This window comes from Dermacentor silvarum, chromosome 1 (assembly GCF_013339745.2).
Source record: "Dermacentor silvarum isolate Dsil-2018 chromosome 1, BIME_Dsil_1.4, whole genome shotgun sequence".
NCBI lineage: Eukaryota > Metazoa > Arthropoda > Arachnida > Ixodida > Ixodidae > Dermacentor > Dermacentor silvarum.
Genome location: NC_051154.1, coordinates 204,079,125 through 204,103,839, shown reverse-complemented (window position 1 = coordinate 204,103,839; position 24,715 = coordinate 204,079,125). Strand labels below are relative to the sequence as shown.

The following is a 24,715-nucleotide window of genomic DNA, read 5'->3' as shown; positions in this document are numbered from 1 at the left end:
TTATTTTTGTTCATTCCAGCATTTCCAGGGCATATTTTTGAGCACTTTAAGTACATTGTGCTCGACCCTTTTGTCCTAGAACATATTTAATGCCTAGATCTAATCTAAACGCCTCTTTCATTAGAATAGCGAGCCCTCCCACCATTCTAGCACTAACTTCCATCAAAGTGTGCTACAGCTCATAGATTCTCCCGCTTGTTTGCACAGGATTCTGCCTAACACATTTGATAACGGGAATGTATGCATGTGTGATAAGAAGCTCTGTACGTATTCTAACCACTGTACTCTGAAGGTAGTGCGAAGCTTTGCAGAATGTGGTTGCAGAAAAGCTTTCTCACGAGATCCGCAGTATTGGGTAGTTCACGCGTACGTCTGACGTGGCTTTAGACACTTTGTAAATTATTAGCCAATGAAGCTTTTACTTGACCAATCATTAAGTGCATGCTCGCACTGTGGGACCCCACCTGTTTACGCTCTTGCTTGTGTTGCCTGCCAGAGCTCAAATGAAATCTGTACATTAAGTGACAGTGCAACTTTATACCTCTCATGAGAACATGCTGAGAATGTGTAATAGAGCACGCCATCTTGCTAGACTGTTTGCACAGCATCCATTTGCAAGCAGAATCATATATCATCATTAAAGGTCAACTGCAGCGAAATTTCACTTGGGCTAAAGTGGCTATAAATGCATAACATATACTATCAAAGCAATCTTGGCAAAGCTGCAGGGCTGGTAATTGTCTAATTTTCTCATTAGCAGCCTTTCACTTAAGCAGACGATGCCAATGTGTAAGCAGACGAGTGGTACTAATGCAGATGTGGCGAAAGTCCCGCAACCGTACGCAACAGCTGATATCACAGTTGTGCCCAGGCACATCGCTCGCTCAAAATTTGCAAGTTGATGGGTGTCTCTCTTGGCATGCCTTGTTGTTCATGTGATTTGAGTTGTTGCAAGAATGCTGACACACTGCGTGGCTGCCAGCTGCTCGAACATGTGCTCGAACACGAGCAATAACTGTGCATTACACAACGCTACACAAAGGAAGACAGAACAAACCTTTCCTGTCACAGCTTTCACGATGCAAGTGCGAAGCAGACCAGCCAATGCACACAAAGAACGTAAATTAACTGCTCTTGACGAAGCTGCACAGGCTAATTTTTGCAAGCACAGTCACTTCCCCATGCAAGATCTGCTTGCCAAACACTTTCTCGGGATGACTATAAGTACTATATGCCGTGATGGTGCACGAAAAGCAAAGGCCGCGGATTGATGCGAGAGGCCAACTTCGCGAAATTACTACCGTGGGGTAAGTTGTATGTTGTATTCAGGGGCAATATTTTGCGCGTCTCAACATCGGACGTGCTTAAGTAGATGAATGAAAGCCTTTCGGACACAGTGCTAAAACGCTGTCAGCAGGAACCACGTGCTGCATTTATAATGAAGGAGAATGTGACATGGCAGCAATGGTGTAGATGCAATGGTAAACTATACCAGAATGCGATGGCACTCAGAGCAAAACAGGCAAAACTTTACCACGACCCGAGTCCGGCCGTAAGCGCACTTTGCGCTGAGTCTCAGCTACTTCTCACCCTTTACTACAGGTGGCGGTAGCCGCCTGCTCGGTCTAAGGTAGCTATGGTTAAAGGCGCATTTCCAGCGTGCCAGGCATTGCCCGGTGAAGTTGGATACGCCATGCCGGTAACGATAAGATCGCTAAATTGTGCCCTCTGTATAACTCAATGCGTTAAAACGCGGCCTGTAGCAGCGCAGCGATCAGTTGCTGCAGCGCAAGCGCGCGGTGAGCGAGCACTTTGTTGTTTGTCGAAGACACAAACTCAGCACACTTGCTTCAGTGAACCTGAACTGTAGGCCAGCATGCTGCTGGTCAGCCAAGCTAGTGCGCGATGCACCCTGCTCCAGAAGCTCCGGTGTGAGATAGGACATGTTCTAGTCCCCCGCCAGCCACGCTACACTGTAGAGCGTCCAATTTTTGCCGATGTATCGCAACTGTGCCTTGCATGGATCGTGTCTGTGCCTTTAGTTAGGTCCCCCCCAATGCACTCTTCAACACATCGAGCCTCTGCTTGTTGAAAGTAGACAACCAGATACAGACAACCGGCTTGACTTGAAGAAGAATGCTTCGCATTAAAATGAATGTCCTGGGCGTGCAATGGCATGAGCACAGCGCACGAAGCAGCTAGCAGAGTATACTAACTCAGTGGCTATCAGACCTGTGGGACCTGTTCGCTGATACACGGCAATGGTACAAGCAAGGGAAAGACAACACGTGCGAACAGTCCAAGTCGTATGTCACTTCCAGCAAATGGTAACGATAGTTTTTTTTTTTTAGTTTCGGTATGGAAAACATTAATGTTTGAGAGCTATTGTTATGTACCCACTCGCATTTCAAGCTTAAAATTTTCCACAGAGACTACTCTATGTCTAAGGTAACTGAAACTGGGCTTCTTAAACGGTCAAAAATTTCGTTGCAGATGACCTTTAAGAGTTACTTCAATTAAGGTGCAGTTGAACTAATCTGAGCCAATTCTGCATGCTCCACCGCAGTGGGATTAATTCAAATCAACAAAAAAGAGCACATACCGCAGCTTCCTGGCTGTTGCTGTGAATTCGGAGTGCATCCAAGATTGCAGTTTCCGAAAATCCCATCTCTTTAAGATTGTTCATGGCCTAAAACACACATAAAAAAGAAAAAAAAAAGAAATAGAGGTTCAAATGACTATTGTCAGAGCTAGAGAGAACATAAATCAATATTTGGTATACCGATGTTACAAGTCTTGTACCTTTTTATTGGGCTTAAAGTCTTTCCGTTTGTACTCTTGAAAGCATTCAAGCATCGCATTCACGATTCCTTTTTGCTCTGGTTCAGTTGTAGGTGCACTGCAATTTGATACATCAGCATTCGCTGGAAAAGAACCATTGTCACAAATAAGTTTACAGCAGAACTACCATGACTCACACAATAACAATTTAGTCAAAAACAACGTAGGTAAGTTTTTCACACAGAGGAGCTCACAACAATACTACGATTGGCCACACTTTCATATTTTTCATGACCAGAATAAAGGAAACTCCATATGTTTGTGGCCATAAGAAAACATAGGAATAACCCAGGAATTCAAGAAGCAATTCAAAAACTACAGCCGAGGGCTCAACTCTTTCCGTACTGCGCCCATTGGGCATGGTTAGCCCTCTATCGATGGTTTGAAACGCCGCTTTCGAGACCTTCCACGCCGCTCACGCACATACTGCTCTAATGGACGTTAAGGAGGAGAAACTATATGTTTTCTAAGCAGTTCACTTTTTCCCCGCCAAGCGGTGATTTTTAAACGCGCCCCGAAGTTTCACGATCGTCAAAGCAGAATGCAAAAATGTCCAGCTTCGGAAACGGTGCGTGCGCTTCGGGAGATCGCAGATATCACGATTCCGCTGCCTCTACGGCTGATCTTATCGATACATCAAATAGCAGCGAGTCAGAAGACGCTGACTTTTCATCGGACTTTGAGTCTGAAAGCAACGATGACGTAAACCAGCTCAGGACATCGGCGGCCGCAGCCCGGCACGCCAATTGTAGTGCTTGCAGTTAAATTTTTGTAGCGAAATATCTGTTCAATGAGACAGTGCCTAATAGACAGCAATACATTTTATATATCTCATAATTTTCATCACATTTTTTTCTCAGTAGATACCAAGTGTGTCTTTACAAAGTTTGTTCAATTTTAGCGCACAATCTTGATTTTAACAATTTACATGTTTTTTATAACATACATCTCGTTAATAAAACTTGTATGCGTGAAAAGTGCATACATTTTGCTTTCTGTTTATATATTACATTAAATATTGAGTGCAGTAGTTCCTTAAAAAAAAAAAAAAAAACGACTGCCGTAACATACAAAGAACACCTATTTTCCCCATGGTAGGGAAAGAGTTAAGAGGTGGGTAAAGCATAGTAAAGGCATTTAAAAATATGACAGCTACACATGCTACAGAAGCTATAGCACAATGAGCTCAGTATTTCAATACAGATAAGAGGCACTCAAGGACTTCTAATAGCATTCACTCTACAATACACCTGCTCTAGCAAGCCAGGATACTCAGAGACCTAAGTGATGACATAGTGCCTGCTCCAGACAGTCAAGACACTGACTTGTAGCTTCAGCATGTGCAGTGCACAAATCATGGTTTTTATGTTCTAGCGCCACAATAATAACACTGCTGCTGATGTTTCTGTTATTACAAAAGGCTCCCTGCACTATTTGTGATTGTTCTTTATTGGGAAAAACTGAGCAGCAAGCTTGCATACATCATTCAACCTCACTAACTGAAAATGATGCTCATATTCAGCACACATTAGTGCTACATGCTCTCAATGTTCTGCCTTGTTAATCAGTACACACATTTAAATTTCATTACATTACTTGATTAAGATGGTCAGATAGCATCTTTGAAGCGATACAAAAAAATATGCTTGTACAAGCACTTCCAGAGGAAAGCCATAAAAGCAAATAAAAAAATTGAATTGCAGGGTTTAATATCCTGAAATGTGCAGAGGGTTTTGAGGGATGCCATAATGGAGCACTCTGCTATCAATTTCTAGCACTTGGGATTCCATAATGCGCACCCAAATCTAAGTATGCAAGCATTTTTGCATTCCACCTTTAACAGAATATGGCCACCGTGCCCGAAAATTGAACCCATGACCTCATGCTCAGCAGTGGAATGCCATAGCTACTGAGCCACTGCAGTAGCTGAAAGCCACAGTGACCAAAAGTGGCCATAAGTAACCATTTGTACTCAAGAAGTAGACTCTGAACATATTTTCACTTCCAGTGTTGAACATATCAGCATAGCAACTATAACAAAACAATTTAGACAGTGAGCACAGCTGCAAAGCAAGTGAACTCATTTCATATGTATACTGCCGACAATGAGAGTCCAAGCATGCCGAGTACCAGATACAAGGAGAGAAGGATGGTGATAATTTCAGACAAATAACAATATTGACAAATATTACAAATTTCCAACTAACTATGCTTATCCACACTAGCTTGAGCAGTGGCACCAGCAGGAACATCTTTAGTGGAAGTTTCAGACTCGGCATCCTTTTCTTGCCTGCAGCCCTTGGCTAATAGCCAATCCATTGCTGCCATTGGACACATCCTAGAAAAAACAAAGTGCAATTTATAGAGTAATGCACAACACAATGTATCAAATGACCAACTCGCATACACGAGGCTCTGGACAAAAGGAAAATCAAAATAAATATTCGACAGCCCCAAGAAAAATAAGAATGTTTACAGAAAGCGACAACCACAGAAATAACGCAGGCTCTACACTAGGACTTGCCTTCTAGGCCAAAAGTAAAGAAAATAATAAGAAAGCCTTTGAAATGAACGATGAGCAAGACGAGAACAAGGTGAGAGCAGGAGCCAACGTTTCGACAAGTGGACTTGTCTTTTTCAAGGCGACATATGCTCTCCTCGGCACAGTATATATAGGGACAGTTCTTCTAAAGGCGAGAGAGGGTAACGCGGGTGGGCGAGGTAATGATCGAGCGTGTTAGCGGCTAGGGTGTACAATTGAAAAAAAAAAAAAAAGGTAATGCGCTACTGATCATTGGTGAAGGAATTTGAGGCAGCGTCGTGTGTTAGACGGTTGACCTGTCATTGTAGGTTCCTCTTTTCGTGGAAGGGGGCTAGACGACGTGGCGGGGAGGGGTATCTGTTCTACTGGAGGTCAGTGAACTATCGTGTCTCTGAAAGAGAGAATAAAAGTAGAGGCCAAAAAATGGTGCTCGTGGAAAAAAAAAAAGAATAAATTTAGAAATAAAAGAACTAAAGGAATGAATGAAAGGAAAGGGAGGTTGGAATATTATTGACAAAAAAAAAAAAAAAACTACATTAATAATAACTAAGTGGTGTTGCCTATAGTTTAGAAATGAATGCAGTGTGAAAGATAAACGGACAGCACTTAAATCAGATTCAGTTCATTTTAGCAAGATGTAGATATGTGCATTAATAAAATAAAATTTAATTAAACTCTGGGGTTTTACGAGCCAATACCATGCTCTGAAATAGGATTAATTTTGACCATCTGGGGTTCTTTAATGTGCACGTAATGCACGATACATGGGGACGTTTTTGTATTTCATCCCCTTGGAAATGCGTGCAAGCGTACAACATATACCTTGTCCTTAATTTAAATTAAGTGAATTAATTTCAGTAGTTTTACGTGCCAAAACCACAATCTGATTATGAGTGGGGAACTCTGGATTATATTTGGCCACCTGGGATTCTTTAACGTGCACCCAATCCCCAGTACACAGACCATTTTTGCATTTCACTCCCAGCAAAATGTGGCTGGCGCGGCTGGGTTGTAGATATGTTCTTCATGCACATAAAGCTCATCAGCCTACACATTATTTCGATACAGGAAGAAGCACTGTGCAGCATGCATCTGCAATAAAGCTACAGGAGACACAGCCAGGCTCGTACAAGTAAATGTGTTTATTAAACCTAGCAGTTATGCATGCAACACACTAACCGAGAATTAATGTGATTCAGTGGTGCTCGACAGTAGACCTTAGAAATGCTTATACAAAAAGACTGAAGCCGGACCTAAATCGAGCATGTTTATTCTTGTATAAACTTAAAGGGACACTAAAGAGAAACAGTAAATCAGTTTTAGACTGATACAGCATTCTTTCAAAACTCAATTTTCGTTTATTTGTACCAAAAATTCCCAAGTGGTACAAAACTACAAGAGAACCCCACACAGATTCTTCAGAAAGAAAGCTTAAAATATAAGTTCTGTGGTTTTACGTGCCAAAACCATGATCTGATTATGAAGCATTCCATTGTGAAAGACAATGGGTTAATTTTGACCACCTAAGGTTCTTAAACGGGCACCCAATGCACAGCACACAAGTGTTTCTGCATTCTGCCTCCATCGAAATGAGGCTTCCACGGCCAGGATCTAATCTGCAACCTTATGCTTAGCGACGCAATGCCATAGCCACCGAGCTATTGTGGCTGGTGCAAAGAAAGCTTTACAGCAGAAGAAAAAGAGGGTATTGCTTGTAGCTTCATGTAGCTGAGGTGGAATATAACTCTCCCTCTCATGACCTGAGAATTCACTATCAGGGTACAACAGGGTTATGACTGTGCAAGCAGATGCTGTATTAACGACGTCCTACAGAAAATGAAGGCTACCATGTTGAGTGGATTTGCACAATGTTTTGAGAGGGTGTGTTCTTGGTCTCGAAGTCCTATGTGCCTGTGATACGTTGTCAGCCGATAGCCATATACATTGGTTATCAGCTGACTCACTTCATTCAACGTCCTTAACTTAGATATTTTACCCGTTTCACATACATTTACAAACTGCTACAAAATGAGAAATGTCTACTTCTTCCTTCTGTTTGATGAGAGGCAGTTTAGATATGTGCTACCACATAATTTTACATGAAAATGGAACAAGTGCAGTGTCCAAGAAAGTCTGCATTTTTTTGTGAAATGAAAGAAGAATAATGCCTTAAAGTGCACAAGGGCAACTAAGCGACCTTAGAAAGTCACAAAATGGCAGGCAAATTTTGTACTGTATCAGTGTGATGACATACAGGTTCTTAAACTTATGAATGAGAATATTTTAAGAACCTACAAACAAGTGCAAAGCAAATGAAAAAAACACATCAAAAACTGAATATAGGAATGGGTGTGTTGGTAATCTATAATACTATGAATAGAACAGTGCAAACAGCAAGACAAGGATGAGTGAGACGGAACGAGACAAAAACAAGTATAAAAAAGAAAAAAGATAAACTTCAGGGAATTCAAATATACCAAATCAATACATGACAGGCACAGCCTGACCCACAAGCACAACACAAATGTGTTTCAGTCCCTCTTAACAGTTCAGGCACAAAAAAATTAAATAATAACTCAGTTCACAAGATGCAGCCTTTGACTGTTTATCAAAGGAACAAAACATTCTCAAAGGAAAGAAGACCAAGCGTGGGGTCAACCTCGATGGCCTCGTGATGTTGGGTGGCTGTCTTTGGCGTTCTTCTGCAGTGGAGCGGACTACGCCCGCCTCAAGGCTGTTTGCCTACAACTACTGTCAGCCTTTGAACCAAGCCCCCAATCGCTTCCCCACTTCGTTCTCATCTCCTTGCCATTTTTTTTCTAGATGTATGATTTTGTTTTTTTGCCAGTCATTTTATCACAATCAGCTGAATAGTTGAGTTTGCGGAAGTCATGCATCTCAAGAAATTCTAATTTGCACATGATTCCAAGTCAGGACTATAGTGTGACTAACTTATGTTGCATGTGGAGGCCACAACACCTCCCACTTTCCAAAGGAGCGTTAGATGTGCAGGCAATGGCTTAGGTAATGATAGAGGTGACGCGATCCCAATTTTACTTCGATAGGTTTTGCAACAGTCATCAAGAGTGCATCAACACATCATGTGGCAAGAGGCAAACACTGTTGAACACGAAGACCTACACTCTTCTAAATAAATACTATTCTAAAAAATGGGAAGTGTTAAGATCCCTATGTGTCCCTTTTTCACAATGAAAGTGCATGGTTCAGAACCATACCTAAAGCACGAAATGACAGCATAAAGATCTTGCATACTATATATCTAGCATATATTGGTGTGTCAAGGTAGGCATAAAGGCAGTAGGTTGAATATGCAATGATATGAGCAGAAGGCAGGTTATATAAGTAATTTTTATTTTGCAACTAGACAAATGTGCACTGAAATTCGCAATTCTTTTTGATTCAATTCTTTTTTCAACTTACATTAACTCATTAAGTTTAGCGAGTATAAGCAAGGAGCAGGTGTGGGCTAATTGGTTGAACATGATTCAGTTTAATTAGTTGTTAGTAAGCTGTTAGTTAAAATAGTGAGCATATGCTGTATGTTCAACATGGTTTGTGGGTACAATGAAAACTTCTGAGCTTCCCCTATGCCATGATGGACTACTTTAAGGCCATTCAATGGAATTTACCGCAAACATGTAAGCATGGTGTATTATTCTACAAAAACATGCTAACAGTTTCTAGCGTCATAGCAAGTTGCATCACAACCACACTTACTTGTTTTCTTTCAATGCGTGAACTGCTTGTTGCTCCTCAAATCCCATCTCCAACAGCTTTTTCAATGCCGCTTCATCAATTTCAGGTTCACGGTTCTCCATAAGCTTGCCTTGAGTAAAATCACAATGTCCCAAGTTAAACACAGCTGTAAAATTTTCTGCAGGCAGTTCACACACAACACAAATGTCATGCAATAAATAATTTCAAGTAAGCCTTACATTGTGATCTATGCCTGATATTTTTTTTAGAATGCAACAGATGCACTGATGTCATGCATCAACCATGGTGAAAGACACTAAATGGCCATTAACAACCTGCTGCCTCTATAGCATTACTGAAAAGAAGTGAAGATAGTTCAAGAGTGCCACAAGACAACAGACTAGTTGTTGGGGAGGAAAAATTGTAAGTAAAGCAAATCCAGTTCAGTTATATGATCCCAAACAAGTTCCTTTTTCATTGTAAGCAACAATGGGGCTGTTGGCACACTTACTAAATGTGCTTTCACAAAACTGTGCATGTATGCAATGTCTACTTACTGCAAATTCAGCTTACTTTATCTATAAACACCAGAAAAAGACACATTCAAAACAGATGCATCAACAGGCAGCACAGCATGTCTACGGCATGCTTTCTCTTGTCATGGGTGCTGATAAGGGGCACTCTGAATGGTTGTTACAGGTTGCTTGAAAATTTGTTTTGACTGAGAACATAGTAATTTTTCACTTGAAAATTGCAAAAAAAAAAGCAAATAGAATGACACACAAAATGAATCAAATATATATGGTGACTACTTGCTCACATTGCAGTTACTCACGAGAGTGTGTTTCTTTGTCTTGTCTGAAAACGTTAAGGGGCCCTTAACCACTTTTTATCAAAGTGGATAAAGACATTTGAAGTGAAAATAGGCTATTTCAGAAATATATCGCCTCAAAAAGTACTTCGATTCGTTCAGCAGAAGCGGAGTTATTGGCAATCAAACACGGCCTCTGCTGTGCTCCCGTTCCTTCTTCAATGTCTTGCACGGCGAAGGGTACGGCAAGGTGGGGTGTGGCCACAACACTTCGCCTTTGAAATTTCACAGTGGCGCGCAGTTCAAATTTCACTTTGGATGCTAACGTAGATGCCATGACTTCCGATTTTGGTGCCTACGATGCGCTAAACCTAAGCCAAACGCGGTTGTCTTCGTCTTCGGCGAGCCGCAGTACGCTTCGCCAGCGAACTCGTGGCGACACGCCGCGGTGTAGCCGACTGCAGCGACCCATAGCAGCTGTGTATTGGGATGTGCTTTATTACGAAATAAAGCAAACAGAAAAGAGTGAGGATCATGGCTTCTGTTGAAACGAGAGCGTTTGAGAGAAAGGTGACTTCGCGCTCCACTTGCGAGCTCCACACACGGCGTATGACACTGCAAAACTTGGCCGAGATGTTTACAGCAACGTATGCTACCGGCGGATTATGTTATTTCACCAAGCCCGAGGGGTGGTTCAGGGCCCCTTTAAAGAAGTGTACTCCGCTTAAACTGAACTCGATGGTAAATAAAATGGAAATCTTGTAATCTAGCATTGTTTCAAAGCCATTAGAGAATTATTATAAGCAGAGTTCAAAAAATGTTTACGATTATGCTCTACTTTAATTTCACAGCTTCTTTTGTAGAAGGTGTGTGTATACACGAGGATTACTCCAAGAATTCTGCAGTATCATTCTGTTCAATATTGCTACACGCGTGTTGTATTTGGTTGTTTGAACGAGGTGCACGGGCGCCATCACTTCAGAAAAGAGGAGGAAGAATGAACTGGGCTCGCACTGTGAATCCGACCGGTCAGCGCTGCAACCGCTGTTGAAAATATCTCCCTGTAAATAGTTACTCGTCTAATTGACTCATCCTTCGCGTAACATTGTGGTGGAGGTGGAATGTTCCCCATCCTCGCCACGGAGCTCCGAAGCAGCCGCACCGTCGTCTTCTCAACCATGGCTTCCGCTGGAACCACCCCGTCGCCACCTACACCTGCGGCGCCAACCACAACGTACGTTACGGTTCCCAGTCTCCGTGATCTTGGGACATTCTCCGCCCAAAATGGCGTTGACGACAGGCTAAGCATGTCGTCCCCTTGATGGTACCCTTGACCCACAACCCCTTGATGGTACCTTTGACCAAGCGGCTCCCACTATTTCCATTATTCAAGCTGTTGTGCAGCAAGAAATGGCAAACCTTGGCATCCCTACCGCCTGCTCCGTCTCCCAACCTGATTTGGCCCCCGTTCCTATGGCCACAACCTGCAATGACCAGTATTTCACTCCCAGACCACGCAATCCTGCTGAATGGCGAACCCCAGACGACAAACCGATATACTTCCGCTGCCACCGAGTTGGTCATGTATCCCGCCCCTGCCGCACCCCCTGGATGCCGCCATACTGGAGCTCATTCCTTGTTCCTCGCCCATACGCCGACACTCGCCGTTATTCACCTTGCCATCTGTACCCTACTTCTGATGCCCCGGACAGCCGCTCCTCCGTGCGATCGCCGTCGCCTCAGTGCCGTAGCTCCCTGTCATCCCAACCTCGCTGCTTTTCCTTGCCAACCCGCCGGATGGAAAACTGCCAAGCAGCTCTTAGTGCTGCATCACGTTCATCCTGTCAAAATTCTCCGTTGACGCTCCTCACGAACATGAACCTAATTGAAGTAGACGTAGATGGTGTTCTGTTGACAGCATTGGTTGATACTGGAGCCCAAGTGTTCATAATGAGCGCTAACCTATGCCGTCACCTCAAAAAAGTTCTTACGCCCGCCATGACTCCAGCCGTACACATCGCCAATGACGCCCCTGTTGCCGTCAGTGGTATGTGCACTGCTCGCATAGGAATTGCTGGCCGCCAAGTTCCAGTCCTGTTCACCGTGTTGACCAGTTGCCCTCATGACCTAATCTTAGGGGTAGACTTTCTGATGACACATTCTGCCCTCAACGAATGTTCCGCCGGTACACTGTGCCTCGAGCTTCCTCTTCTTTCAGACATTCGCCCTGAACAACCGAACACCCTCTGCACTACAGCGTTTGTTCGCTTACCTTTGTTGAATTGGCCTCAACGGCAACCGTGCCTGATGGCGACTATGTCGTCGCGCCTATTCTTGCTGTCCTCCTGGCGCGTGACATCTCTGTGCCACACTCCGTCGTAACCCTTGCCGCTAATCGGATATGTCTCCCCGTTATCAAATTTTGGCTTGACGAAGCAAGTGTTACCTGAAGGCACAGCGGTGGCCATGCTCCGGTCAGTGACAGACGACCACGTCACTGCTTTTGCAACCAACGCGTCTCCAGATCCTCCTGATTACCCGCAAGATGCCATGAACCTCGACGGCCCATTACGTCCCATGGTCGCTCCGGACCTCGCACCTGCTCAAGCAGCCGCCCTATATCGCCTTTTGCTTTCCTACCGTGACATATTTGACACTGACAATCATCCACTTGGTCAGACGTCCCTTGATAAGCATCGAATAAACACTGGTGATGCTGTTCCCATTCACTGATGATTGTATTGCGTGTCCACGGCAGAGCGGCAAGTTATTCAGCAGGAAGTAAACAAGATGCTCGCGAAAGGCATAGTTGAGCCCTCGTCGAGTCCTAGGGCGTCGCCGGTCGTGCTCATCAAAAAGAAAGATGACACGTGGCATTTCTGCATTGATTACCACCACCTAAACTGAATCACTAAAAAGGACATTTACCCTTTACCACGAATCGACGACGCTCTTGATTGTCTTCACAGTGCTAAATACTTTTCGTCCATAGACCTTCGATCTGGTTATTGGCAGATTTCTGTAGATGAGCAAGACCAAGAAAAGACCGCTTTTGTCACTCCAGATGGCCTCTACCAATTCCAAGGTTATGCCATTCGGTCTATGGAATGCCCCCGCCACGTTCGAACGGATGATGGACTCTCTGCTTCAAGGTTTCAAATGGTCAACTTGCCTTTGTTACCTCGACGACGTCCTTGTGTTTTTTCCTACATTTGAGAGGCACCTCGAGTGCGTCACAGCTATCCTTGACGTCTTCCGCAAGGCTGGGCTCCAACAGATTACAGTGCTAGGCCATCTTGTCGATGCTTCCGGCGTACCACCCGACCTGGAGAAGGTTCGAGCAGTAACGGCTTTTCCTGTACCTCAGTCTGTCAAAGACATCCAGAGTTTTGGGGGACTCTGTTCTTATTTCAGACGGTTCGTGAAAGATTTCACAGCAATCACTCGACCACTCAATGAACTTCTGAAGAAAGACGTGCCTTTTACATGGGGTTCCCCTCAGGCTGCCGCATTTTCACGCCTTATCACGATTCTGACCAATCCATTGATCTTGGCCCACTTTGACCCGTCCGCACCTACAGAGGTCCGAACCGATGCCAGTGGTTATGGGATCGGCGCAGTCTTAGCGCAACGACAACACGGACACGACCGCGTTATAGCCTACGCTAGCCGGCTCCTGACAACTGCAGAGCGCAACTATTCGATTACCGAGCGCGAATGTCTTGCTCTCGTCTGGGCTGTTTCAAAGTTCCGCCCATATTTATATGGCAAGCCCTTCTCAGTAATCACAGACCATCATGCGCTGTGTTGGCTTTCGTCTCTCAAGGATCCTACTGGTAGGCTTGGTCGTTGGGCTCTCCGACTACAAGAATATCCCTACGCAGTGACGTACAAGTCGGGACGCCAACACCAGAATGAAGACTGCCTCTCTCGCTACCCAGTCGAAGACCCGACCTCTACGTCTGATACTGGCACAGACGCCTGCGTTCTCTCTGTTTTTCCACTGCTCCATGTCGCCAACGAGCAGCGCTGTGACCAGTCCTTGCGTATCATCATTGACCGCCTGGAATCGTCACTTGCCGACATTTCCCTTCGCTTATTCATACTTCAAGATGGCGTACTCGACCGCCACAACATTCGCCCCAACGGCCCAGCATTACTCCTTGTGATCCCTAAACACCTTCGCTCGGCTGTTCTCCACAAACTTCACGACCTCCCTGCTGCCGGCCACCTCGGTGTGTCACGTACCTATGATTGGATCCGCCGACGCTTCTTTTGGCGAGGGCTTGCTCACCTCCGTTCGGAGATACATAGCAGCGTGTGAGAAATGCCAGCGAGGCAAGACACTATCGACGCTCGCTGCCGGGTTCCTTGAACCACTAGACATTCCCGCGGAGCCATTCTTTCGGGTTGGTTTAGACTTACTTTGCCCTTTTCCTCTATCTACCTCTGGGAACAGGTGGATTGCTGTGGCCATGGATTACGCCACGGATTACGCCACGCGCTATGCCAACACCCGAGCGTCTCCTACAAGCTGCACCACAGATGTCGCCAATTATCTTCTATGCGACGTGATTTTATTACATGGAGCTCCACGACCACTTCTCACAGACCGTGGCCAGACATTCCTATCAAAAGTTATCGCAGACATCCTGCAGTCCTGTGCAACGAGGCACAAGCTATCCACGTCATACCATCCGAAAACAAATGGCCTCACGGAGCGTCTCAATCGCACTCTCACAGACATGCTCGTGAAGTATGTCTCTTCAGACCACACTAACTGGGACCTTGCTCTACCGTTTGTCCCGTTTGCTTATAACACCTTGCACCACGACACCCAGCCGGTTATTCCCCATTTTTCCTTCTGTCTGGCTGAGAACCAGCACTGCCCCTCGACACAACCCTCCCTGTTCACGCGGCACCAACCAGTGAATATGCACTTGACGCCATCGCCCGCACTGCCCACACAAGGGAAATTGCCCGTGACCGCCTTCTGAACTCCCAAGAGAGTCAAAGGCATCTGTACAACCGGCGACACCGAGACATGCACTTCCCGCCTGGTTCTTTGGTGCTTCTGTGGCCTCCGTCACGTCAGGTTGGCCTGTCTGAAAAACTGCTGTCTCGCTACACAGGACCATACCGAGTGCTTCGTGCCGTGACTCCAATCAGCTACGAGATCGCCCGTGATGCCCCATCTGCTTCCCAGTCCAGTGATATGGTGCACGTTACACGACTGAAGCAGTATCACCCGCCCAGTGATGACATTTAGACACTCCGAGACGTCCCTTCTGCCGCCGGGGAATTATGCTACACGTGTGTTGTATTTGGTTGTTTGAACGAGGCGCGCGGGCGCCATCACTAGAGAAAAGAGGAGGAAGAACAAACTGGGCTCACGCTGTGAATCCAACCGGTCAGCGCTGCAACCGCTGTTGAAAATATAATCTGTATATAGTTGCTCGTCTAATTGACTCGTCCTTCGCGTAACAATATAAAGCAGTAAAACTTCCTTTCCCACATGGCCCCACACAATAACATGTGCAGCATCATTGCTGGTACACAGGTACTTTGTGTGGCTGCTCTACACATCAAGACACAGCACCAAATGCTCAAGCTAATAAGCTGAGCAGTGTGAATGCCATGGAGGAGTCATTGACGTCAGAATGATGCAAGTGCCAGGTAGACCAGATTTTCTTGACCATCCCTCATTACCCCCTCACGTGGTTGTTGGACTGCAGTTGTCTCACATCCTGTATAACAGCCGGTGAAGGCCACGGTAGTTTTATGTCCAGTTCCGTTAACCAAAGTTTGCAAAGAGAAAGGTTTAGCTTAAATGAAGAACAGTATCATCATGCTTCTATGTGGTCAACGAAAGTTGGTACTCTCATTCCATTTAAGCGAGTTTTTGTTTATCTGAAGTACACTTAAATTACGCCAATTACATTTTTCTCCCATATATTTCAGCTCCCTTGGTGTTTGAACTGTGACTTACCCAAACAAATACTGCTCAAGAGCTACAATGCACTAAGAAAATGAAAATTCCAACTTTGTCAAAAGGCTGTCTGGTTTAAAAAAAAAAAAAAAGAACAGAACACACAGCAGCCTGGCACATCCCTTACTCACAAACTTACTACGGTGGCGAAGTTATTTGTCACACACAATGTACCTGTAGTTGGCTGCAGCACATGAATAGCTAGCTCCAGGCTGCCCTTGTGACATCTTGTGGCAGCTACTTGGTCTGGAATCCATTAGCGAAGAATGCCAAGTGTGTGCATCTATGGCTTTCTACCAAGGAGCATGCCTGAGACGTTGCTGTTTGCAAGTAGTGGCCGAGCTTGGAAAGGAAAAGCACTGAGCAACCACTGGCAACTTGTGTAGCAAACCATGTGCACCTCTGCTTTCATAAAGTCAGGTGTGCATGCCAAATACATGTACCAAATGCATACTCCTTGTGCTATTGCACAAACGATCTCAAATCCAGTACATACCATCGTAAATCACAAGTGTAGTCTGGAGCCGGCCACTAACCACTCCAAATAAATGGGATTTGGATCTGTACTGTTGCTAATATGTATGGAATTACATACCTCACGAAGCGATTTTCTGTGCTTTTTATATGTACAATACTCATGGAATGAAACACGACAGTAAACATTTAAGGTGGAACACTTAAAACATGCAATTTCTCCATAGTTTTATGCCATGTTGCTAAGAATATGGTCACTAAGAGTGACGCAGACTCTGACCTAAGTGTACGAAACAAAATTACGCTGATGTCGCATGAATTGCAAACGTTGCAAATGGGAGTATGCGCATTGGTTAGGCCTAAATTGATGCATTTCATTACGTAAGCACTGTACTTCTGACAACTGTATGTGTATTTGCACAGTGCTGACAAATAAAACTGTTGTGGCTCTGTGGCATGCTACTGTAAAAATTGCATATGATACAAATAGGCCTCACACTTTATGCAATATTGCAGAAATGCTGCAAAAGATTCTTGCACTTCCTTTCTCTCCCTGACTTTTGGCTTCAAAGCTTTATCCCTGACCAGGAGAAATAGCAGCTGCCTGTGCTCCAAATTGCTGCCTCATGATGATGCAAGATGGTAAGAGACTTGTAGACCACGCTTATGTACAAAGATTATGTAACACAGAGAAGAAGCATAGCAAACTCACTCTGCAAATTCTTGAAGATGTTCTCAATGTCTGGATGATGACGAAGCAGTTTCTCGGACAACTCCACAAGAGAAACCAATATCCTTCTCAGCTCAGTGTGAAACTGTAATAGGCACAGATGGAAGGCAAACCGTGCAGAAACGTCGCAAAGCATTCAGAGCGCAAGCACGAAGAAAGTTTGCACTTACATCAGGAACTAGAGGCACACCCATGGCAGGTTTGTCAAAATTCTTGCGTTCGACATTCACCGTCGCTAAATCGATGGCAGCTTTGTCTGGAACTGCTTGCTTCTGACCCTGTTACGGGAGTTTTGCACAGGTACAAGAATAAAACGATGTGTACAAAGTGAAGAAACAAGAAAACAAATTACCTCAGTTGACGTTGACTTGTTTGCATTTAAAGAAAACGTGGAACTACGTTTCAGGAGCAGCAGTTCATCTGCGCACAAACAAATTGGGTTATGAATGAACTCGTCAGACACACACACTTGTGTTAACAGATACTGCGTTACACTGTTAAGAACAGCGCAGCAGCACACAACGTATATTCCAGAAAGAAAGCGCATATTTTGCATGGAATTTTATATGACTAAGCAGAAGTTTTGGTCGGCTCACCTCCATCGCGGATCTTTTCCTCCCTGACAGAACTTTGATCACACAGCGGTCTTGCCTGAGAAACGGATACTAGTTTGTAGTAATCGGAAAGCTTTATGCAGTCCAGCGGGTTGCAGAAATGACTGAGAGACATTTGCTTTAGCTTTTCAACAGTGTACTCTGGACAAATCTCAACAGTCCACTCAACACCAGTGCTGCTCATAACGCTGATCTTCATCTCGCACGCACCACTGAGCCTTGTGCTTAAGTATAACATATCTCAAAACTAGCGTGACAAACGCACTTATAATAATTCTGGACGCAGCTTTTCATGCGATTGCGGGTGCATTTTCGAAGCAACTAAATTAGAACGAGGCAGAAATAAACATCAGCTGTTTGCGACGCACACGCCTTAGCAGCCGAAGAAGTGCGAAGCACTGTGACGCCACCGACGGGAAATTTCGAAACCAAGAAAGTGGGTATATTGTGCTGCTAACTATTTACTTCGCTTCCTTGTTTACTTGAAACATATATGTAGGCCAAACTAAATTGCTTATTTTTCAAGTTCAACAAGGTTCTTAGCGGGGTAAATTTAAAGGGACTGACAACCGATATTTATGAACCCAGTTTTTTATGGCGCAACGAAAAGCTCACCCTCGGTAGTGTTTACATATGCTGCGGTCACTTCCAAAAGTGCGTGGATATTTTGTAAGCAGAATTTTTCGATCTGAGCAGCCTCTAAAAAAATAAGAGTCCCTCCTCCAGCAACGCTGAGAAGTGATAGTGATGCCGATAGCCCGCCTCGCAAATTGTGAAAGCCGCCCATCGTCCTGCCAACGTTGGTCCTGCTTTCACTGGAGTACAGTGTTCTAGTACACTGTAACTGGAGGAAGTGCAACTGTGGTTAATCATCTATATTCTCAATTTCGAGCCATTTTTAAAGATAAATAGACTGGTACAATAAGTTTGCGTTGCTGTACAGACCTTCCTTATAGCTGCACCGCATTTTTTCTCCCCAAGTACACGCCTACGTTATGGCTGGCTGGCCCCCGTCTTCGTTATTCGGTCGATAGACGAGCCAAGCCAATCATCGAAAACGAAGGCGAAGCCAGCGCCACTTTTCTACTCACTACAAACGAAGGCTTATCTGCACATCGCAAGAATGATACTGCATTTCAATATTAATAAAAAGACCAGGAACAGCATACACTGGTAGAAAGTCACGTGGTAGACCTCTTAAATAGGTTCATGTTTTTGCCGCATGTGGCGCCAAAGGTAATTTTTCATGACTTTTATTGAAGAATTAAAAGTATAAATCCACGTTTAATGAGAAAAACAGCGCCCGTTCTACCCAATACTAGAGACGATCTTTCCATCCGCGGGGTTATCTCAATTCATGTTCTGAGCGGTTGTCTGTCCCTTTAATTCGTGGCACCACTTTAAAAAAACTTTACACCCTTTGAGGCATATCTTGTCCCAAACTCTTAAAGAAGTTCGCACCCTTTGGGACTAATCTTGTCAAACAACGCTCTAAGAAATGTTTACACCCTTTGGGTCGTATCTTGTCCCCAAACAATAATCGATCGCATCTGTCTTCTCCGTATTTCCTTTCTTTAACGCTGCGAGCCCGGTAGCGCGATTCATTTTCCAGGGAAGCATGGGCCCTCGGACTGTGGCGCCGCCGCACGGGAGAACGTGAACCACGGCGGCGCCTCGGATCTGTTTGAGCCCCGGTGCCGCGGCGGAAGCTGCGGTGCCGGGCGCCGACGCGAAGCGGCGGTCGTTGGGGTGTTGCAGAGCGCAGCATGGCAACACCCCAAATAAAAAAATACTGCTCCAGTCAGGTAGACTGCTCCCTCCCTGATAGCATGATAGTGAGATTATATTTGGATCATCAAAACAGTGATGCGTTTATTTAGGAATAGCATCGATTCCTTAACAGCGGCCACAGTTGTGCCTACAAGTCTGGAAGGTGACAGTGGTCTGCCTTTTCCCGTCCTTCGGCTATTGGGGTGTTGGGTTGGCGTAGCAACACCCCAACGACCGCCGCTTCGCGTCGGCGCCCGGCACCGCAGATCCGAGGCGCCGCCGTGGTTCACGTTCTCCCGTGCGGCGGCGCCACAGTCCGAGGGTCCAGCTGCCCTGTAAAATTAATTGCGCAGCCAGGTACTTCCTAGTCACGAAAGCATAGAGTTCACGAAAGGCTTGCGCGTTATCAGCGTGACACAGCATTCTCGGAAGGAAAGTAGCGAGCGCTGAGTTTTCAAGAAAGGAAACGCAAGCAAGACAGATGACGATTATTGTTTGGGGACAAGATACGACCCAAAGAGTGTTAACTTTTTTAGAGTGAACGATAATCGTTATCTATCTTGCTTGGGTTTCCTTTCTTCGCTCGCTACTTTCCTGTCGAGAATGCTATGTCACACTGATGACGTGCATGTCGTTCATGGCCTTACAGAAGCTTTTAGTAGATACATTATATATACAGGGTGTTTCAACGAACACTCAAAATTTATTTAAGGTTGCCTGTGGCAGCCACAAACCTCAACGAGCTGGCTCACTCCAAGGCGCGAGGTCTCGCTTTCCGCGACCATGGAGAACTCCCCGGCCGGCCCGCAGTGGTGGAGAACATAGATCGACCGACAACATATAACGAAATTACGCAGCACTTTTATTTCGGCAGGAGAGACTTTCCCCTTCCTCACAAGAAGTTAAATAGAGCGCAGGCATTGAGCCTCAGATTATTGCAAACAGGCTCGTATCCCAGCCCGGCTTTATTACACAAGCTTTATCCCGACACTTATGCCAGTAGTTATTGCAGGCACTGCAATGACTTCGCTAGCCTAGACCATATGCTCTGGCGTTGCCCCTCGTTGCGAGGCACGGAGCAAACCAATGAGGACAAGTGGCTCTCCGCTATCAAGAGCCCCGAAGCCGGGGCGCAACTATGGGCTGTCCAGAGGGCCCACGATGCGGCGGTCGGGCATGGCCTGACTGTCCTAAGGTACGCTGCGCGCTCCTCAGGGCTTTCATTAAAGTTTTACATCCATCCATTCATGCCTGTGGCAGATAGCCCAATTCCAGTTAATGAGCTGGTCTACTCTAAGAGGCGGGCATTACTTGCACAAAATATTCAAATGCATAATTGACTAATTAACAAAAATTCACTAATTAAGTTTTTAACGAATTACCTGATGGCTCACATTGCAATGTACAAATTGTAGTCGTGGAGTTCGCAAGGCGGATCCACTTGGAATTTAATTCTCGGGATGACACCAGTTTCGAGATATTAATCCCCGAGAAATGCATTGGCGTTCCAGTTAATTTTGTGCTTCAGTGCATAAAGCGACGTTTTGTTAAGAAACTAACTGGAACGCCAATGCATTTCTCCGCAAAGTTCGGGGATTACTATATCGAAACTGGTGTCACCCCGAGAATTCGTTCCAAGTGCCTTACGAACTCCACAGCTACAATTTGTAAATTGCAATATGGGCCATTAGGTAATTAGTTAGAATTTTAATTTGTCATTTTTTGTTAATTATTCGATTATGCATTTCAATTTCTTGTGCAAGTAATGTCCGCCTCTTCGAGTAGACCAGCTCATGAACTAGAATTGTGCTTTCTGCCACAGGCAACCTTTAGGAATTTTTGAAAGTGTTTGCGGAAACACCATGTATATACATAGGACGATTATTCACTCTTAAACACGTTTGCACCCTTTGAGGCTTATCTTGTCCCACAAAGATAATGGTCATCTGTCTTGCGCGCCTTTCCTTTCTTTAACGCTGCGCGTCCGGTACGAGAGCACTGCACGGCTCGGGCCTACCCGAAAACCCGGGCCTGTCCCAGCCCGTGGGCCGGGCCGGGTAAAGTAGTTTTCACGGCGGGCTTTGGCCGAGCCCGGGCCTGAAGCTCCGGGCTTCGGGTCGGGCCCGGGTTTGAGGTGGCGGGCTCGTGTCAGGCCGGGCTTGTTCTTGCGTGGTGCATGCGCGCATGCGCACGTTCGCGCGAGCGTTTCCGTGTTTACACTTTCCGTCGAGGGCAAAAAAAAAAAAAAAAAGAAGGCACAATTCTTTCATCGTCCACGAAGGCCTGCCACTTTAATTTTACTTCGATTTCACTATGATTCAATTCAGGAATTGAAAATGCATGCATCCCTGTATACGTTGACCAAGCTGCACAGAACTCTTTATATTGAATGCTATGTTTCGCCGGTTTCTCGATAATATAACCAAGGAATGAGTTCAATTAGCAATGTGACGAAATCTTAGTGCTCATTTTATACTATCACAGCGAAGTGAGTGCGTGGGAGCTAAATCCTCTTTGAGACGCGACCATATTACTCAGGTCACAAATACAGGAGCCCCAACAAAGCGCTCTCATTGGTACACCTCTTGGTATACTGAACTTTCCGCTGCGCCGTCCATGCACTTTCTTCCGCTCGCCTTGCCTCCTCACGGCGTCATTTCACTATCTCCCTCTGGCTGGAAAGGTGGTTGCCGTCGTGTTATTATTATTATTATTTTTTATGCGTTTCGGTTTTTCTTCTCGGGTGCGGGCAGGCTCTTCGCTTTACAGAAATTAAGTTAACCACCCTGATCGAGTTACATGAAGTGCGACAGATAAGTGGACAAAGAAAGCGATTGTCTATAGCGCTGTTAGCACGTAATATCAGCTCAGTTTTAGCTGCTATGACTGTTTAGACTAAGACAGACTGGCATTCTGTAGAAGCTCACGGAAGTATTCGCTACTGTATAGAATGATATAACTATCCGGCGCTGAGGGCGACTAAGGCCGGCCGTGCCCGTGTGAGGCAGCAACGCGTCACTCTGGCTTGCATAGGCCAATCCCAGCATCAGCTGGCCCTAAGATGGCTCGAGCCCAGCCAGAGAATTTTTAAAGAAGCATTTTCGATGTGAGCATGACAGGTAGCCCATACAAATGGAACTGTCAAAGAATTGCTTTGCCGATTTTTTTATTATATAGATAGCAAGCATATACACTTATAATTCCTTTTCAAAAATATTCAACTTCATATTTTGCTAATCGTAACAGCAATCGTAACAGCCCCTGATAATTTTACATGTATGCAATGGACAATGAATACATGCTTGAATGAGTACATTGATTCTGGGAAACTGAAGCTTGCGTCAAATCACTCCCAATAGAGTAACGTTTGGAATAAGTTCCTTTGGGTTAACTACAACAACAACACGTTATCACTCAACGCGTCAAAACGTTATCACACGTTAAACTACAACACGTTATCAGGACGTGTGCAATGCAGAGTGCAAGGCCTTTCTAAGCTTTGACACAACAAGTAAGACCGGAACATCTCACCTGCTAACTTCCTTCTTTTCTGAAAAGAAACCCACGGTTCCTGCCAGCCTAAAAGAAAGCTTGGCGACAGCGTGCGTCAGATGGTGCGCTAAAGATGTGAGGCCCTTGGATGTCGTGCGAGTTGATCGACGTTTTAAGCTTGCCAATGAGCTTGTCGGCTGCCGGTGCGCGGTACGGAATCATATCCACCAAATAATCACTTGCGCACTCCCCGACGGTGTCGCGCAAGGCAGCTGAAGTGGCCGGCGATTTGCGAGAAACGCTGAGGCCAGTGATCAAGGCAGCGATGGAGGAAGGCCGTTGTTCCATGAAGGTCGACAGGTGGACTGACGATTGTAATGCCACGTACATACTAGCGGCAAAACGCGCGCGGCGCGCCGCCGGCGGCAAAAGGAAGCTGCGGCAGGGCGGCCACACCAACCGGCGGCGCGCCGCGGCGGCAGTCACGTGACAGCATAGACTCCTCCCCCCTTCTCGAACTATCCGTCAGCTCTCGCCTGCAGATGATAGTGCGGTTGGGCGGGTCCGCATGACACCAGTTTCCCGCGCGCACGTCACGTAAGCGGGCCGCTCTGATTGGTCTCCTCCATCTGCGGCACGCGGCAAACCGCAAAAAATGTCACAGTTTCGCCCTAAGGGCGAAGCAATGAATGCGATAGCAACACAGCAATGTCATACGAAGTAAGGTGAGCGGCTTTGGTAGCAATATGAATTGTAGTAAACATGAGCTGATTAAGTAAGCAGGTGTGCTGCGGCGTAAGTAGACCGACATGAAGAGAGACTCGATGACCACGAGAAGGCGCGTGTGAAACGGTGGTGTTGATGAGAAGCGCTTCCCGTGGGCAGCGCGTCCGAAGGGACACACCTGTAGTGCTGCACTGCCGATCCGGGCAGCATTGCATGTGTAGCGTGCGTTGGAAAAAGTGGCCCGACTATTACTAACTGAATGAACAAGCGTGGTGTGAGCGCACACAAACAAACATAAAGAGATCACACTGAATGACTGCAGACAACGGCTGTCAAAACGCTGGCAGCGAGCCCATACGCCGCAGCGGGCGAAGGTACGTGCGGTCTATCGCTTCAACGGAAACTGAGCGGCGAATGCACGGCGCATAAAGGTCAGAGCCGTGTGGAGATAAGAGGCGAGCGACGAGCGCGGTTGTTGACAGCGTAGAAGTGCGCCCCCCGCGCTCCCTCCGGCGCTGGCTTCCCGCTTCCTTGCTTGCGCGTGGGTGATTGAGTGCGTTCGCTCTCCGTGATAGCGCGCGTCCCCGCACGCTTCCGCTCGGGCATACGGCGCGCGGCGAAGATTTTATCTATAGGGAACCTCACGGCGACGGCGACGGCAGAAATCCGGTTGAAGTGTCCATATAATTGCTATCGCAATAAAAATAGGTCCAGGAGCGATCCCTGCCGCGGCAAGAAAAACCTGTTTCGCGGCTGCTTTCGCGGCGCGCGTCTTGCCGCCGGCGGCGCAGAACGGCGTACATCACAGCCACTGCTCACAACTTGAATGATGACTGGGAACTAAAAAGTTTGCTATTATTTACGAGGGATTTCTCCCACGCACAAACGTCATCAATGCCATTCGACCGTACAGGAGCATCAGCTGCACCGCACATGTCCTCAACACCATCCTCCGCCACATCTTTGAATGGTTTCTTGAATGAGCATCTACCACACGTGCGTGGACAGT

At 45.8% G+C, this 24,715-nt stretch overlaps 1 protein-coding gene across 3 annotated transcripts in view; it reads right to left on the bottom strand.

Moving 5' to 3' along the window:
- The window catches only part of LOC119436663 (ubiquitin-associated domain-containing protein 1-like), a 61,731-nt gene extending 43,606 nt beyond the window's left edge, over positions 1–18,125 (bottom strand). Inside the window, exons 1-8 of one of the 3 annotated variants that reach the window (XM_049659583.1) lie at positions 17,701–18,125; positions 17,442–17,524; positions 17,275–17,376; positions 17,087–17,189; positions 9,122–9,230; positions 5,049–5,179; positions 2,803–2,924; positions 2,603–2,689 (exon numbers count right to left, since the gene is read on the bottom strand). In XM_049659583.1, coding sequence (XP_049515540.1) covers positions 2,603–2,689; positions 2,803–2,924; positions 5,049–5,179; positions 9,122–9,230; positions 17,087–17,189; positions 17,275–17,376; positions 17,442–17,524; positions 17,701–17,956 — 993 coding nt within the window. In that variant the 5' untranslated portion in view covers positions 17,957–18,125. Of the gene's footprint in view, positions 1–2,602; positions 2,690–2,802; positions 2,925–5,048; positions 5,180–9,121; positions 9,231–17,086; positions 17,190–17,274; positions 17,383–17,441; positions 17,525–17,700 lie in introns of all 3 variants that reach the window. The other 2 variants (XM_049659588.1, XM_049659587.1) reach the window with 2 other exon arrangements.
- Positions 18,126–24,715: the final 6,590 nt, after the last annotated feature.